The sequence below is a fragment of the Salvia splendens genome, chromosome 7 (assembly GCF_004379255.2).
Source record: "Salvia splendens isolate huo1 chromosome 7, SspV2, whole genome shotgun sequence".
NCBI lineage: Eukaryota > Viridiplantae > Streptophyta > Magnoliopsida > Lamiales > Lamiaceae > Salvia > Salvia splendens.
In genome coordinates, this window is record NC_056038.1 from 11,529,892 (window position 1) to 11,544,920 (window position 15,029).

Consider the following 15,029-nt stretch of genomic DNA (forward strand, 5'->3'; position numbering starts at 1 on the left):
TGATATTCGCATCTCGAATATTTAAGGCATATACCAGAATGAGCTAAGTCAATAATTATCCAATTAGGTTTGATGAAGATGACGTTTTTTGCTTGATATTTTAGGTTAATTACACAGTTGTTGTTTCCTACTGGTAGTATTAGGCAGGCATCATCGTCATCATCGTCGGACAATGGCTAGAGACAAAATATTGAATTAATAATTCATTGATTAAAATTTAGGTAAACGCGTGTACAGGTAACAAGAAATTAAATAAGCAGGCAAGTTCTTCAAGTTTTCATATTTAAATACGTATTTTCATCAACTTGTAATCGAAGTCGTGGTCACACCAGATTTAATTACTCAACTCTATCAAAAAATAGAATTTATAATACCATAATTCGTTGACAAATTGAAGTCTTTAACGGACCATAAACACTTAATTTAAGCTTTCGGTAAGAGGGGGAGAGTTAATTAATACTGAAAAGGAAGAGTTTCTTTCTGTAATTTGTGCGCGTATGAAATGGAGGTTATCCTTATTTTAATTGTGGGCTAGAGTTTTTCTTAATGCACTCCTGAGGTTGGGCTAGCTAATCAGTTTATTTTGGGCGAAAAATGCTAGAGGCCCAGTGATAAAGCAATTCCTTTGGGCTTCAAAATTCTTCGCGCTTTTTGTTGGGCTAGTATTTATAGCTTCTGGGCTAGAGGATTGAATTTCTTTTGAGCTTAAGAGCATCCACAACGGTGGTGACCCAACCCGCGTCCGTCCGCGCCGCTGGCACGGACGTGTCTCGCCGCCGCTGCGCTCGCGCCGTGCCAGCGAGCAGGACACGTGGCGCGCGGCGATGCAAATCAATAAAGGATGTCAACATAAAAATAATCAAAATGACGTAGAGAACAAGATCAAATGCAGACGATTGTGGAGTTTTTTTGATGAGACATATGGAGTGTCATCATGGTGAGCGGGAACAAGATTGGAAATGTGTATTATCTACAAGAAGTAAGGGAACACTCCAAAGATTAAGAGTAAAGTATTGCAGCGCATTAATGTTGTCGGAAATAAACCATGTGTCATTGAAAAACTTGGCAACAGTATCAAAGCATTTTGAAGAATATGGGAAAAACAATGATATAGATGTGAAAAAATTATTGTAAACTTCAAGCGTTCATGAACTATTGTAGAAAACTTCATATAAATTCAATACAAGTTCTTATGTTACATTAATATCTTGTTCACTATTTACTTCACTGTTACATTAAGGAAACCAATGTGATCCTTGCCACGGTTAAGTGAAGTGTCTTTGATATTTGCGTATAGTGATGTATTTTGTTAACAACAGTGAAGTAAAAACATGTTTATAGTGATGTTTCTTTAATTTTTGGCTATAGTGATGTATTTTATTAACAACAGTGAAGTAAAAACATGGTTATAGTGATGTGTTCCACGGTTAAGTGATGTTTCTTTGATTTTTGGCTATAGTGATGTATTTTTATTAACAACAGTGAAGTAAAACATGGTTATAGTGATGTGTTCCACGGTTAAGTGATGTTTCTTTGATTTTTGGCTATAGTGATGTATTTTATTAACAACAAAGAAGTAAAAACATAGTTATAGTGATGTAATCCAGGGTTAGAGTGATGTTTCTTTGATTTTTGGCTATAGTGATGTATTTTGTTAACAACAGTGAAGTAAAAACATGGTTATAGTGATGTGTTCCACGGTTAAGTGATGTTTCTTTGATTTTTGGCTATAGTGATATATTTTATTAACAACAGTGAAGTAAAACATAGTTATAGTGATGTAATCCAGGGTTAGAGTGATGTTTCTTTGATTTTTTGTTATAGTGATGTATTTTTGGACATACAATTCATAGCCGTTGCCTTTGAATTTTTTTTAATTAAAAAACCGATTAAAAATAAAAAAAATTTCACTTCCCAAAATAATATATCCGTTTATTACCGTTTTTTACCACTTTTTTATTTTTTTATTTTTTTCCCCCAAAAATACACACTTTCATCTATAAATACCCCCACTTTCACACCCAAAAATTCACATCAAACTACACAATTCTCATCTTCATTCTCCCATATCCATCCTCATCTTCATTCTCCCATATCCATTTTCATCTTCATTCTCTCATACCCTACAACATAACAATGTCCGGCCAAGCCGATGACCACCCGCCCACTCACGGTTGGAACCCCGAATGGTTCGGTTCACAACCGTTTCCTAGTCCGGAAACGGAATATTCGGCCCCTCCTCAAACCCAAGATTCAGGCGTTCCGGGTGGCTACCGGCCATACCCAATCGACGACCAAGGTGCCTCCGAAAGGCGATACGGGTGGACACCGGAGCCTAGGCCGACCTCCCCCTCCCAAACTCCGCCTCCTCCTACTCGCGGTGTCCGAACACCGTACACTCCGGCGGAGATGGATAAATTATTCAATGCGTACTTGAAAATCTTCGAAGATGCGGTGGTTGGCACGAACCAATCCGGCGATCACTTTTGGTGGCGCGTCTCTCACCGGTACAATGAAAACCGGCCGACGGGAACGATCGAGCGCAACGAGAGTATGGTGCGCAACTCCATCGGCCGAGCCAACGAAGAAATTGGCAAGTTCAATGGCTATTTCCTCCAGGAGATCCGGAATGCCGGGAGCGGCCGAGCGAGGTCGACATCATCACTGCCGCGCTGAGCACCTACCAATCCATGAACGGCAAGTCATTCAAGTACCTCAATGTTTGGCAAGACACGCGGACGCACCCGAAGTATATGGGAGGCGTAACATCCTCCTCTAGCGGCTCCTCCAAACGGTCAAGGTCGGTATCCCTATCCGACACCGGCTCCGAAGAAGTGGCTAGCCAACTCGCCGGAGCTAACTTGGGTAGCCCCGACGCCGGACCAAGTGGTTCCCGACGCCGACCGCAAGGAAGGAAGAAGGCGGAGGCCGACCGCCGTCGCGCCGCGACTCCATCTGCCCCCGCTCCCGAACCCGCTCCCTTTGCGCCACCTCCACCCCCGAACAACTCGCTGTGGATGCTCTTAGAGCATCTCCAGTGGGCGGACATCCCACTAGGACATCCACTAGGACATCCCAAAAACACCTCCTGCCACGTCACTAGGACTTCCCATCCCACTGCCACGTCACTAGGACATCCCCTGCACAATCCGCCCTTCCCATCGCCCTTCCCACTAGGACATCCGGCAATAAAAAAAATCACAATAATTTAATTACGTAAAAACATAAATATAATTTTGACATTGAATACGGGAAAGCAAAATACGGGCAAAAATACATATTCATAAAACATAAAAAAAACATAGTTAGAAAAAAAAGCAAAATACATAGTCATTCGAAAAAAGAAAAATACATAATCCAACATCCCCGGCTCACTCCGCGTTGAAATGAAGTTCAACGAGCCGTATATATAGAGTTTTTTTTTTTAAATAATAATTTCCGGACGTCCGACCGGGACGTCCGACCCTTGCCACAGTGGCGGACGTCCGCCTACCCGTCGCCGGGACGTCCGAGGACACCCGACGTCCTCACGGGACGTCTGTATCCGACCCTAAACGCCACAATGGCGGACGTCCCGGTCGCCCGTCGCGACGTCCGACCGGATGTCCGACCGGACGTCCGCCATTGGAGATGCTCTTAGGCCAACTCAATATGGCCGATAGGTCAACTATGACCCCCACGCAACTTCAAACGCACGAGACCATGATATTAGGTCTCCAAAAACAATTGGGGTTAGTGCCGCCGGATGAGTAGTCTTCCTCGGGTAATATTAGCCAATAATTATGTAATTTTTAATTTTTAGGAGTTTAATTATGTAATTTTTAATTTTTAGTATTTTAATTATGTAATTTTTAATTTTTAGGATTTTAATTATGTCTTTTTTATTTTATTTGTAATTTGTAATATTTATTGTGGTTTTTTAATGAATTTTAATATTATGGAAATATTTTTGTTTAATTGAATTTTAAATTGAATTGTGCTCGTCCTTGCGGAAGAGCACAGCTGTGGGTGTTGTGCTCTTGCCAGAGAGCAGGCATGAATAGTGGCGTTGTGCCCACAACCGTGCTCGCTGGCAAGAGCACGGTTGTGGATGCTCTAACTTAATTAAATTGTTGTACTATATTCAACTTATCTTTAGTAAGATTAATTAATTGTTAAGTATAAATTAAATTAATTACTTGGACTCATTTTCCTTTAATTTATATAATTAAGGGAGAAAGCTTCAATAAGCGAGCCTAATTATATAATTAATTTCTAATTAATGACAGGCATGAGACTAATTCTTGAGCTTGCATAACCAATTTAAATGCCTAGGCATGGAGTTAATCAAATACTCCAAGATTGAATTAAATCTTTCGATTTAATTAAGTAATTAATTTACATAAGATTAATTAAATATCTTGATTTAATTTAAGTAACTCTTTGAATTTTAGTCTTTGGAGTCAATAATTCCAAGTAATTAAATCCCTCGATTCAATTAAAGTAAAGAGATAATGCTTGAAATAACAAGACGATATATGGAATGCATATTCCAATCGAATAGGTGATATTACTTGAATCTAAATAGCTTATTGTGTTTTCTCCAAGTAGGGCGATCAAAAAACGTAACTTTCAGGCGAAGAATCATTTATAGAAAATGGAAACATACAAAATGTGGGCTTTTCTATTCTTCGCTTTAGTGTGAATGCAACTATGAAATATTTTCAAAGAGCTATGATATTAATATTTTTTTGATAACCCGAACGCAAGTTTGTTGTTTATTAAAGTTTTTTGGTTGTCATAAATGTGTGTTTCATGTAATAGTCTCATGTGATGTCTATCTGTTTGATTATGTCAAAAAATGATAATCGAATTTGGATTCTAACAAAGAGAAATATTGATCCATATTAGAACTAATGTACACGTGACTATGTGTCATCAAGTGGATTAGTTGATCCGGTGATCGTATGTAAAATATGGTCATCTCCCAAACACATAAAGAATGTTTAGATATGGTTGGAATATGTATTATTACTATTATCATTAATCCTATTATTATTATTTGAGTATGTATTATTGAATAAATATAGCAAATTAATCCTAGTAGGATCTTTTGTTTGATGAGGGAACAATAACATGACATAACAAAGGTATGGCGAAAGGAATGGGGTGGGAGAGATCTCTGTTGCAGATGTCATTATTCCTTTATTATTCTTCAATGAAAATCAAATTATTTATATTTAAACTTGTGAAGGGATGGAGTAAAAAACAATTTCCATATCATTCAAGCAGTCAAGTGGGATCCATATTAAGTAATACTGCTGTCACAATCCTTTGACTTTTTAATAAAATACTCTCCCCGTTGTTAAAAAGTAGTCTAGAATAACATTATTTTAATGAGAAATTGAAAAAAAAAATAAAAAAATAAAAAAAAAATAAAGAAAGATTTAGAGAAAAAATGGATAAAATATAAAAGAGAAACTTTTCATATTTAAAAAGAAAATTATTTTTTATGGACAATCTAAAATGACAAATTAAGATTAAACATTCACCGAAACTGAAGGCATGTTGCACAAATATTAATAGTGTTTAACTTGCTAGGTTGACAAAGCTTAAATGGAATTAATTAAATCAATTAGCTGTCAATATTAGTAATATTAAAGCGATTAACTTGTCTATGTAGACCAAACCTCAAATGGAATTTTAATTAAATGTACAATTTTCAATTTTTCATTGTATTTTAACTTCGCACACAAACTTTGAAAGTTGGATACAAATATATTAATTTAAATATTAAGATAAAATTTACACAAACTAAACATAGTTTTAAAATTGAATCTAACATCACAGTTGCCATGATGCCCCTTCCTTAATATGATATCTTTAAACTTTTGTATCATATGGAGTACTCTCTATGTTATAAGTAAATTTTTTTTAAGTTCTACTGCCATGGATTATTTTTTATTTTTACCAATAGGAAATTAGTTACACTCTTATTATTTTTATTTTTACCAAAAGGAAATTAGTTACTCTCTTGTTAATTAGTACTCCCTCCGTCCCCCAAAGTTTGTCCCATTTTACCATTTTCGTCCGTCCCACAAAGTTTGTCTCACTTGGAATCTTACCAAAAATAGACATTAAATACACCCTCAATCTCCTCAATGTGAGACCCTTATTCCACTACACACCTTCATTTACTACAAGGTCAAACAATTTCTTAAAACTCGTGCTGAGTCAAATTGGGACAAATTTGGGGTCGGAGGGAGTATTGTTTTTTTTATTTTAATTTTTCAAAAAAAAATTTACTTTCTTTATCTCTCATATTTTCTTCTTTTTTTTACTTTATTCTTCCTTCAGGTAACTCAATAAATATCATTTTCTTAAATCAAACGGTCAAAAGAAATTAATCACTTGTAGGAAGACCTGTAGAGCTTAATTTATGGGTACCTTTTGATTTTATGGACAAATTTGAAAATTAAGAATAAATAAGCACCTCTCTTGTCCCATTAATTGTCTCATTTTCATCTGGTCCTCATTAATTGTCTCATTTCATTTTTATTATTTTTGATAAATTAACCACATATTCCACTAACTCATTCTACTTATAATTATTATAAATTTATACTCCATCCGTTCATGAAAAAGATCTCATTTGGCCATTTTTTGGGTATCCATAAAAATAATCTAATTTCTAAAAATGGAAAGATTCTTCTCTCTCTTATCTTAACCACTTTTTCTCCTTCTCTTTATTACTTTATCAATTTGTTATTAAACTCGTCTCTTCCACATATAAGACTATTTTTTTAAGAACTGGTGATGTATAAAAGTAGGTTTTACAATTCACTAACTTTTTTCTCATTTTTTCTCTATTAAGTTACACAATTTCTTAAAATCCGTGACGGACAATTATAAAATAATTAATGAGGGATAGATGGTGTACTATAATTTTTTTTCTTCATAAATTGAATATAAAATCTCTTTTTGACGTAACAATGCTTCATTAAAATGCTATCGTTTTACATGAAGTAGCGCAATATCAACAAATATTCAGATTCAATTTGAGGAAAGTATATAACAATATTAAAGTTTGCATATTCATTTACTTTCCAAGTTTGTAAAATGAGTGTAACTTTAATTCTGTTTTGTATCAGTCTAGTTACTTTGAGACTTAATTACAAAATCATTTATCATTGAAACCTAAATAAATACGTCATCCATTTCATAAAAATATGGACAGTTAATATGGATAGAGAATTAAGACAAATTGGTTAAGTAAGAGAGAAGGGGGAATGATAGTTAAAGCAATGCATGTTAGTGGATAGTGGGACACATATTGTTAGTAGTGTTTAATGGTAGTATAAGTCGTGAATAAGTTGATGTATAAGGTACTAAATTGTGATAATTTTATAAAAGTTGAATGCATATATTTTTGTGGGGCTAACGAAAATGGAAAGTTCACATGTTTTTATGGAACGAAGGGAGTAAATAAAGTTGGTTATGATCAGCCAGCTAGTTTTCCATGCATGTCACTATCTGCAGCTGCAAGCAGACTGTTTACAAATATGCAAACATGATTAAGTATGATTAAACTAATTAATGTGAAATTAATTTGGTATGATACATACATGTTTGAACGTTGAAGTAAAATATCTATGACAGGCAATCATAGAGTTGACCTGGTTAGGGTATATACCATTACATGCCGGAGATTATTCTTCATTAATTATATTAATATTGCTAATTATATCAACTCATCATGTATGCAGCTCAACTCACTCTTCTATATAATTGCCACTAATCTTCAATACCACTATCCAATCCCTTCTACTCGTATTCTCTCCTCCATCGGCCGTCTACTTTCAGATACAACTCAATCCATCAATTCAGTAATCATTTCCTTAATTAGAAAGCTGCATTTTCATCATTTTGACATTAGCAACATATGATTAGATGATTTATGTGATTACATTAGCATTAGATGTAGGTTTCAGATTAGTAGTATTTCTCTTGGACAATTATATGATAGCTGCCACTACGGCAAAAAGTTTGGATAAGAACAATTTTTAATGCTATTAAGGATACTAATTTGTGTGTTGAATATACCACCAACGCTGCAAAAAGTGTTCTTATTGTTGGTATCCCAACTAAAATTACGGACACAAGTAGAAGTGTCCTAAAAAGCAAAAGATTAAGATAATTTGTCTTCAACTTAGTACGCTTTTTTTTACATCATAAATTTTGGTTATTTTTTAAAATTTCCACATGTTAATAATTGCGTTTATATTCTATTAATCACCTTGTTTAATTTATTCAATAATTATTGTACCAACTATTTTCTTCAACATGTTATAACGATCATATACTTGAATCTAAATACGAGTTCAACATTACTGATCATGAATTCGTTGTTACAGTGGTAGTGGAAGAGGAAGTAGTAAAACAATGGGTAGGCAGCAATTAGAAGTGCTTAATGCACTTGACGTTGCCAAAACACAACTCTACCATTTCACAGCCATTGTGGTTGCCGGAATGGGCTTCTTCACAGACGCCTACGACCACGCCGCCTTCTCATTGATAGTCTCCGCCGCCTTCGACCACGCCTTCCACTCCCCTTCCTACGAGCAGAACGCCGCCGCCTCATGTTCGGCGCCATCCCCGCCGCCCTCACCTTCTACTGGCGGATGAAGATGAGAAAATCGAAAAGATCTCTCAAGGAAACAACTTCGGCCTTCTATCAAAGGAGTTTTTAAAGCGGCACGGGCTCCATCTCTTCGGGACCACCTCCACGTGGTTCCTTCTCAACATCGCCTTCTACAGCCAGAACCTATTCCAGAAAGACGTCTTCTCGGCAATAGGGTGGATCCCGCCGGCGAAGACCATGAACGCCATCGGGGAGGTGTACAAGCTCAAACACTGATCGCGCTCTGCAGCACGGTTCCCGGGTACTGGTTCACGGTGGCGTTCATCGACATCATCGGGCGGTTCGCCATCCAGATGCTCGGGTTCTTCTTCATGACGGTGTTCATGTTCGCCATCGCCATCCCTTACGATCACTGGACGAAGAGACACAACAGGATGGGGTTCGTGATAATGTACGCGCTGACGTTCTTCTTCGCTAATTTCGAGCCCAACGCCACGACGTTTGTGGTGCCGGCGGAGATATTTCTGGCGAGGCTGAGGTCGACGTGCCACGGGATATCAGCTGCGGCTGGAAAGGCGGGAGCCATCGTCGGAGCTTACGGGTTTCTCTACGCTGTACAGAATAAAGACAAAACCAAGACGGATGCCGGATTCCCGCCGGGCATTGGGGTGAAGAATGCTTTGATTGTTCTTGGAGTGATTAATTTTCTTGGAATGATTTGCACGTTGGCGGTGCCTGAGGCCAAGGGTAAATCGCTGGAAGAAGCATCACAAGAAAATATGGAAGAAAGCTGATTTGTATCATATTCATTGAATGCGCAAGTATGTTTTATATGCTATTTGCTTTTGATTCACATTTACTATTACATTTGTATTCTTTTCTTCTATTGGTTTAGTTTGGAAGATTTTGTAATTTGGCTCTCATTTAATTATGAGATTGGTGTTTATGTTTGAAGAAAAATATAAATTTTTAATTTCCGTATCAAGTTTGTATACAGTATACTGTTAATTTTTCTGAGTATATAAAATACAAACGACATAGAGGAAGCAAAGGTGGTTAGAATTGGCGATGTAAGAGAAATGAGGGGTAAGAGTTTTTATATAGAAGTGGCAATTTAAAGTTGAGAGGGAAATGAGAAGTAAGATTATTTATAGAAATTTTAGGTCACGTCATTAGCCATTAGCCACGGCTATACATGAGCCACGATGGTGACCATGATGGCCACCACAACCGTGAAACATGATCGTGGTCCTGATCAAGGGACAAACCATGAATCCATGATAGTAATAGATACTCCTGTTTTAGAAATCTTAATCATACACACCACTTCTAGTCAAAGCTTTCAATGACTAGTTAGAAAGTTATAGAAACCATACTCTTATGTTTTCCTATGTGGCATTAGTAAAATACCTTAAAAAACTAATTTGCATTAATAATAGACAAATCTTCTAGAACCGCAAACTTATGATATGTCCAATGAAGTCTCAATAAATATGAAAACTCCCTCAAAACAAAAGTACTTGAACAACTGCCATGAAGTTGTTTCACCATTGATGACTAGACAATGGCGTTATTTAAAACTGCAACGAATACTAAGGAAACAACTGAGCCATCGAGTAATATCGGGGGAAAAAAACTAAGACAGACATGAATACGCTAGATCTTTCTCCTCACTGAGCTCTTTAGCAGTTAAATCCAACTTGTTCCTTGAGAATTCATCGATGGATAGTCCTGAAAATGTACAAATATTTCAAGACAAGATAAAATTCCTTAGAATCTATTCTGCTGAAAAATTTAACAAAAACTACTCCTAGTTTGTATGTGAAGTTTTCGAACATATTAACTAGACTGAGATATGATGGTCACTCATATTCTCACCCTGAACAATGCACCATTCTCCATTCTTGCAAGTAACTGGGAAGGAGTAAATGAGTCCAGAAGGAACATTGTATGAACCATCAGAGTATACTCCCATTGATACCCAAGTTCCCTGGTAGAAAAAACATGAGATGATGATAAGTACAATAAATTTTGTGATTAATGATAGTAGTATAAAGCAATGCAAACCTCTGGAGTTCCAAGAACCCAGTCGCGGATATGGTCACAAGCAGAACTAGCCGCAGAAAGTGCACTGGAGAGCTTCCTTGCCTTGATAATAGCAGCTCCACGCTGCTGGACAGTGGCAATGAATTCTGTGTTCAACCTAAGAAAGAGATGGAAAGCAAAGTAGGTTTTCAATAAAGAAGTCTTACATAAAGTACCAAAAATAAAAATTCAATGTAGAAAAGATCTCAGTACCATTGGTCATCTGCAATGAGCTCACGGACAGGCTTTTCTCCAGCCGGAGTGCTTACAGTAGCATGAGTGACATCAGGGTACTGTGTTGAAGAGTGGTTACCCCAAATAATGACATTTTTAACATCGGATACTTGAACATTCAATCTCTCTGAAATCTGCCCAAGAGCCCTGTTATGGTCCAATCTAGTCAAACAGGTAATGTTCTTCTCGGGAATAGATGGAGCAAATTCTTTCAGGATCAACGCATTGGTATTGGCAGGGTTAGCAACAACCAAAACCTGGAGCAAAGACCAGGATTATAAGTTATAACTGCAAACATCTACAACCTTTTTTCCAAGCAAACACATTTCCCTTCAAAAATGTAAATGTTATTTCCATATTATTTTTTTATACATTTCTCAATAGTCATCATTGTTTTTTGCTTTGCAGATTTTTTCTGTCATGAATCATGTCATTTTGACGTTAAAAACTGATGAGTAATCACCTTGCAGTTAGCAGCAGCATGCTTCTCAAGAGCAGAAGCTTGGGATTTGTAGATGGAGACATTCTTGGACATCACATCTTTCCTCTCCATACCCTCTTTCCTTGGGAATCCACCAACCATCACAGCAATATTGACACCAGTGCAAGCTTCGACAGCATCAGTGGTGGCAACAACACCTGATAACAAAATATATATGAATCAAGAATGCCCAACTTTCAACTGAAACAATGAAGCATTTAAGTACTCAAACTGATATATAAATATAATGATACATAGCAAAGTGTACAGATCTATCAAGAGAATCAACCTTTAAGAAGTGGAAATGCTGCATCCACCAATTCCATCTTAACACCATTAAGTGCCTCAGCAGCTGGTGGAATATCCAACATGTGGAGGATCACAGGCTGGTCTGCGCCCAACATAACCCCCCTCGCAATCATAGGAACAAGAGCATATCCGATTTGCCCTGAAAGCCAAAAGAAATAGTGTTCATATTTGACCATTTTAAACTATATCATCAACTTAGTGCATAACTTGGTATATATTACTATCAAGATGAACAATCTATGAATGCTAACAAGGTCGAATTTTCGATGATGAAGCAAGTATTATGGATTCACAGGCCGCCTGCTTCCTAGATCCGTTTCATATTAATTCATTTTACTGCGTTCCCACTATCGAAATTGATAAATCATTTCAGGTAGACTAAAGCAACACAATATAAGAATCTTGTAAAAATGTTAGGGATCACTTCCTATTTTCAGTGTTGCCTCAAATCACATCAGCAAAAAATTTATCTTGTAGCTCCAACCAAAATAAAATATACAACCAAATCTGAAAACACTGCAAGCCAAATCCTATCTATAGATCACGTTTAAACTAATAACGGAAGCAAAAGTCCATCTGGACGTCCACTTAACTCATGAGAAATAATAAACATCAAGTTATCATATACAAGCAGATCACTGATCTCAGGAAAATCGACTTAAAAAGCTTCAAATCGAAATTATGTACTAACAATCTGACGAATAAATCGACTGAAAACGCCGATTCAGATGTATACGAATAAAATCTTCCACAAAATAAAGTGAAAACGAATAAATCGGAGCAGTCCAAAATTAAACATCAAAAAAGTTCATACCAGCAGCGCCGGTAACGAGAACACGAACTGGATCCTTGGCCATTAGATCTATGATCTGAAGAATCGATGGAAACGAAGATAGCTTTTTGAGTGTTTCGAGAGAGCGGAGAAGGAGAGATGAAGAAAGAGTGAAAGAGTGTGAGGATACTTATCAGCAGAAAATTTGGACAGAGCCAAGGGAAGAAGTCAATACGACGTCGTTGCCATGTTGTGGATGTATGTCAAGATTGGAAATTTTAATTTTCTTTTTTTCTGTCCACTGAAAATAAAGTACTACTGGTAGTATTAAAAATTTATTCTGATGAAAATGAGTTGATAGTAATTATCATTAAATACAAATTGATATTTCAGTAAAGTGGATCAGAAACCATAAAAGATAGTAATACTCTTAGGTATTATTCGGTTGTCATAACTAATTATAACTATATAATAATTCATGTAATATAATTATCATATAATTATCTATCTAAAATTAAGTTACAAGATTCAATCTCATTAGCCAAACACACTATATATTTAATTTATAATAATTCATGTAATATAATTATCATATAATTATCTATCTAAGATTAAGTTACAAGATTCAATCTCATTAGCCAAACACACTATATATTTAATTTAATCTTGAATGTACAATCTTGTCAAAAGGATAGTAAAAGGTCACTTTGTTATTTGTGACATTTGGAATATTTAAAATGTAAACATTTGTTATTGTTATCTTTTGAAATATTTAAAACTAATAGTACTATTTTAATAGTACTATTTTAATACTACTCCTTCCGTTTCTTTATAGTTTGGTCGTTTTTCCATTTCGGGAAATTCCTTCATAGTTGAGTCATTTCCATATATGCTAACTTTTTTCTCTTTATTACTTTACTCTCTTTACTTATTCTCTCTACTTTATTCATTTTATACTTTATTCTCTCTACATTTTCATCTCTCTTACTTTTTTATCTATTTATTTAACACACCCAACATTTCTTTCTAAAACTTTGTGCCGAAAAGTTTCGCCTCCATTATGAAGAAACGGAGGAAGTATTATTTATTGTACAAATTTCATATTAAAATTCAAAATGTCTTCTAAATTCTCTATTTTTCAAATATAAAGATAGTACTATAATTATTTGTTATTAAGGTTCTTTTAAATTAGATTATTACTATTATTTATTGTAACTAAAAGAAAGTTCTTGTAATCTCAACCTGAAATTTAAGTTTCTTTTACTTTTATTCGCTTGACCACCTATTTATGTGATAGTACTACCACATTTGTAATTATGGGAAGAGGGAAGCAATGTGATTGCATTCTCGAGTGTTTGATATCATTTCTAAATTGGGAAAGCGGGACAAGAAAAGAACCTTATTTGTGTGAATTTACGTAATCTCGTACCCCATATGTCTCTTAATTTCCATATTAAAGTTAATAGTTCATGACGACACGTCGTTTTCCTCGCACTTAGTACCCGTAACCGGTGTAATTAAAACCTTTTAAATGTATATTCAAAATTTAAATTGAACTTCAGAGATTCATTCGTCAAAATAATAAAAAAAAAAAGTGAACTATATAATTAGTGTTTGAATTTTCAAGGTAGAACAAAAATAATGCATGAACTTTAAAAATATCTTGGATAGTCTTTGGATTTAGAAGTTAATCTTACTCATAGTACTTTTTCACTATCTGGTGTATTTTTTCATCCAAGATGCCATCAAGACTTAAAGGGCATTTTTGGACTTTCATAAAGTTGGAGTACCTAGATACTGGGTACTTCCTCCGTCCGCCATTAGGAGTTACGGTTAACAATTTTAGTCCATCTACCATTAGGAGTCTCGGTTTGCTTTTACTATAAATGGTAGATAAACCTCACTTTCCACTAGCTCATCCTACTATCTTTTCTCATCTACTTTCCTTTATACTCCCTCCGTCCCACAATAATTGTCACTCTTATTGTGGGCACGGGTTTTAAGAATTATAAAGAAAAGTTGGTTGGAAAAGTTAGTGGAATGTGAGAACCACTTTTTTATATTGACTTTATAATAAAATGTGAGTGAAGTGAATTAGTGAAATGTTCGACCTACTTACCATTGGTAAAATAAAATGTGACAATTATCATTGGATGGGCCAAAATAGAAAAGAGTGACACTTATTGTGGGACGGAACGAATATTTCTTAAAACCCGTATCGAACTCAAATGGGACTCCTAATGGCGGACGGAGGGAGTATGCTATTTTCTATCTCTCTCTAGTATTGATATTATGATATTTTCATATAGTTTGGGTACCAGAAATGATATTTTTTCACTTCACATTTTCAATCATTTTATGTTAAATTCTCTTTCTCTCTCTTTCTTTAGAAATTTTAAAAGTAAAAAATTAAAATAAAAAATACTACTCCCTTCGTCCCAGATAATTTGTCTCATTTTTCCATTTCGGTCTGTCCCACATAATTTGTCTTATTTAACTTTTTACCATTTTTTTATAGTAGACCTCAT

At 35.5% G+C, this 15,029-nt stretch overlaps 1 protein-coding gene and 1 pseudogene across 1 annotated transcript; one reads left to right on the forward strand and one right to left on the reverse strand.

Moving 5' to 3' along the window:
- Nucleotides 1-8,421: 8,421 nt before the first annotated feature.
- Nucleotides 8,422-9,414, forward strand: LOC121810393 (annotated as a pseudogene).
- A 613-nt stretch (nt 9,415-10,027) lies between these two features.
- On the reverse strand, nt 10,028-12,699 carry LOC121811310 (malate dehydrogenase). The gene is made up of 7 exons (XM_042212146.1): nt 12,544-12,699; nt 11,710-11,868; nt 11,403-11,578; nt 10,919-11,196; nt 10,688-10,823; nt 10,499-10,610; nt 10,028-10,351 (listed from the first exon to the last, which is right to left on the reverse strand). The coding sequence occupies exons 1-7, from the start codon at nt 12,584-12,586 to the stop codon at nt 10,257-10,259; spliced, it is 999 nt and encodes a 332-aa protein (XP_042068080.1). The 5' UTR covers nt 12,587-12,699; the 3' UTR covers nt 10,028-10,256.
- Between the last annotated feature and the right edge of the window lie 2,330 nt (nt 12,700-15,029).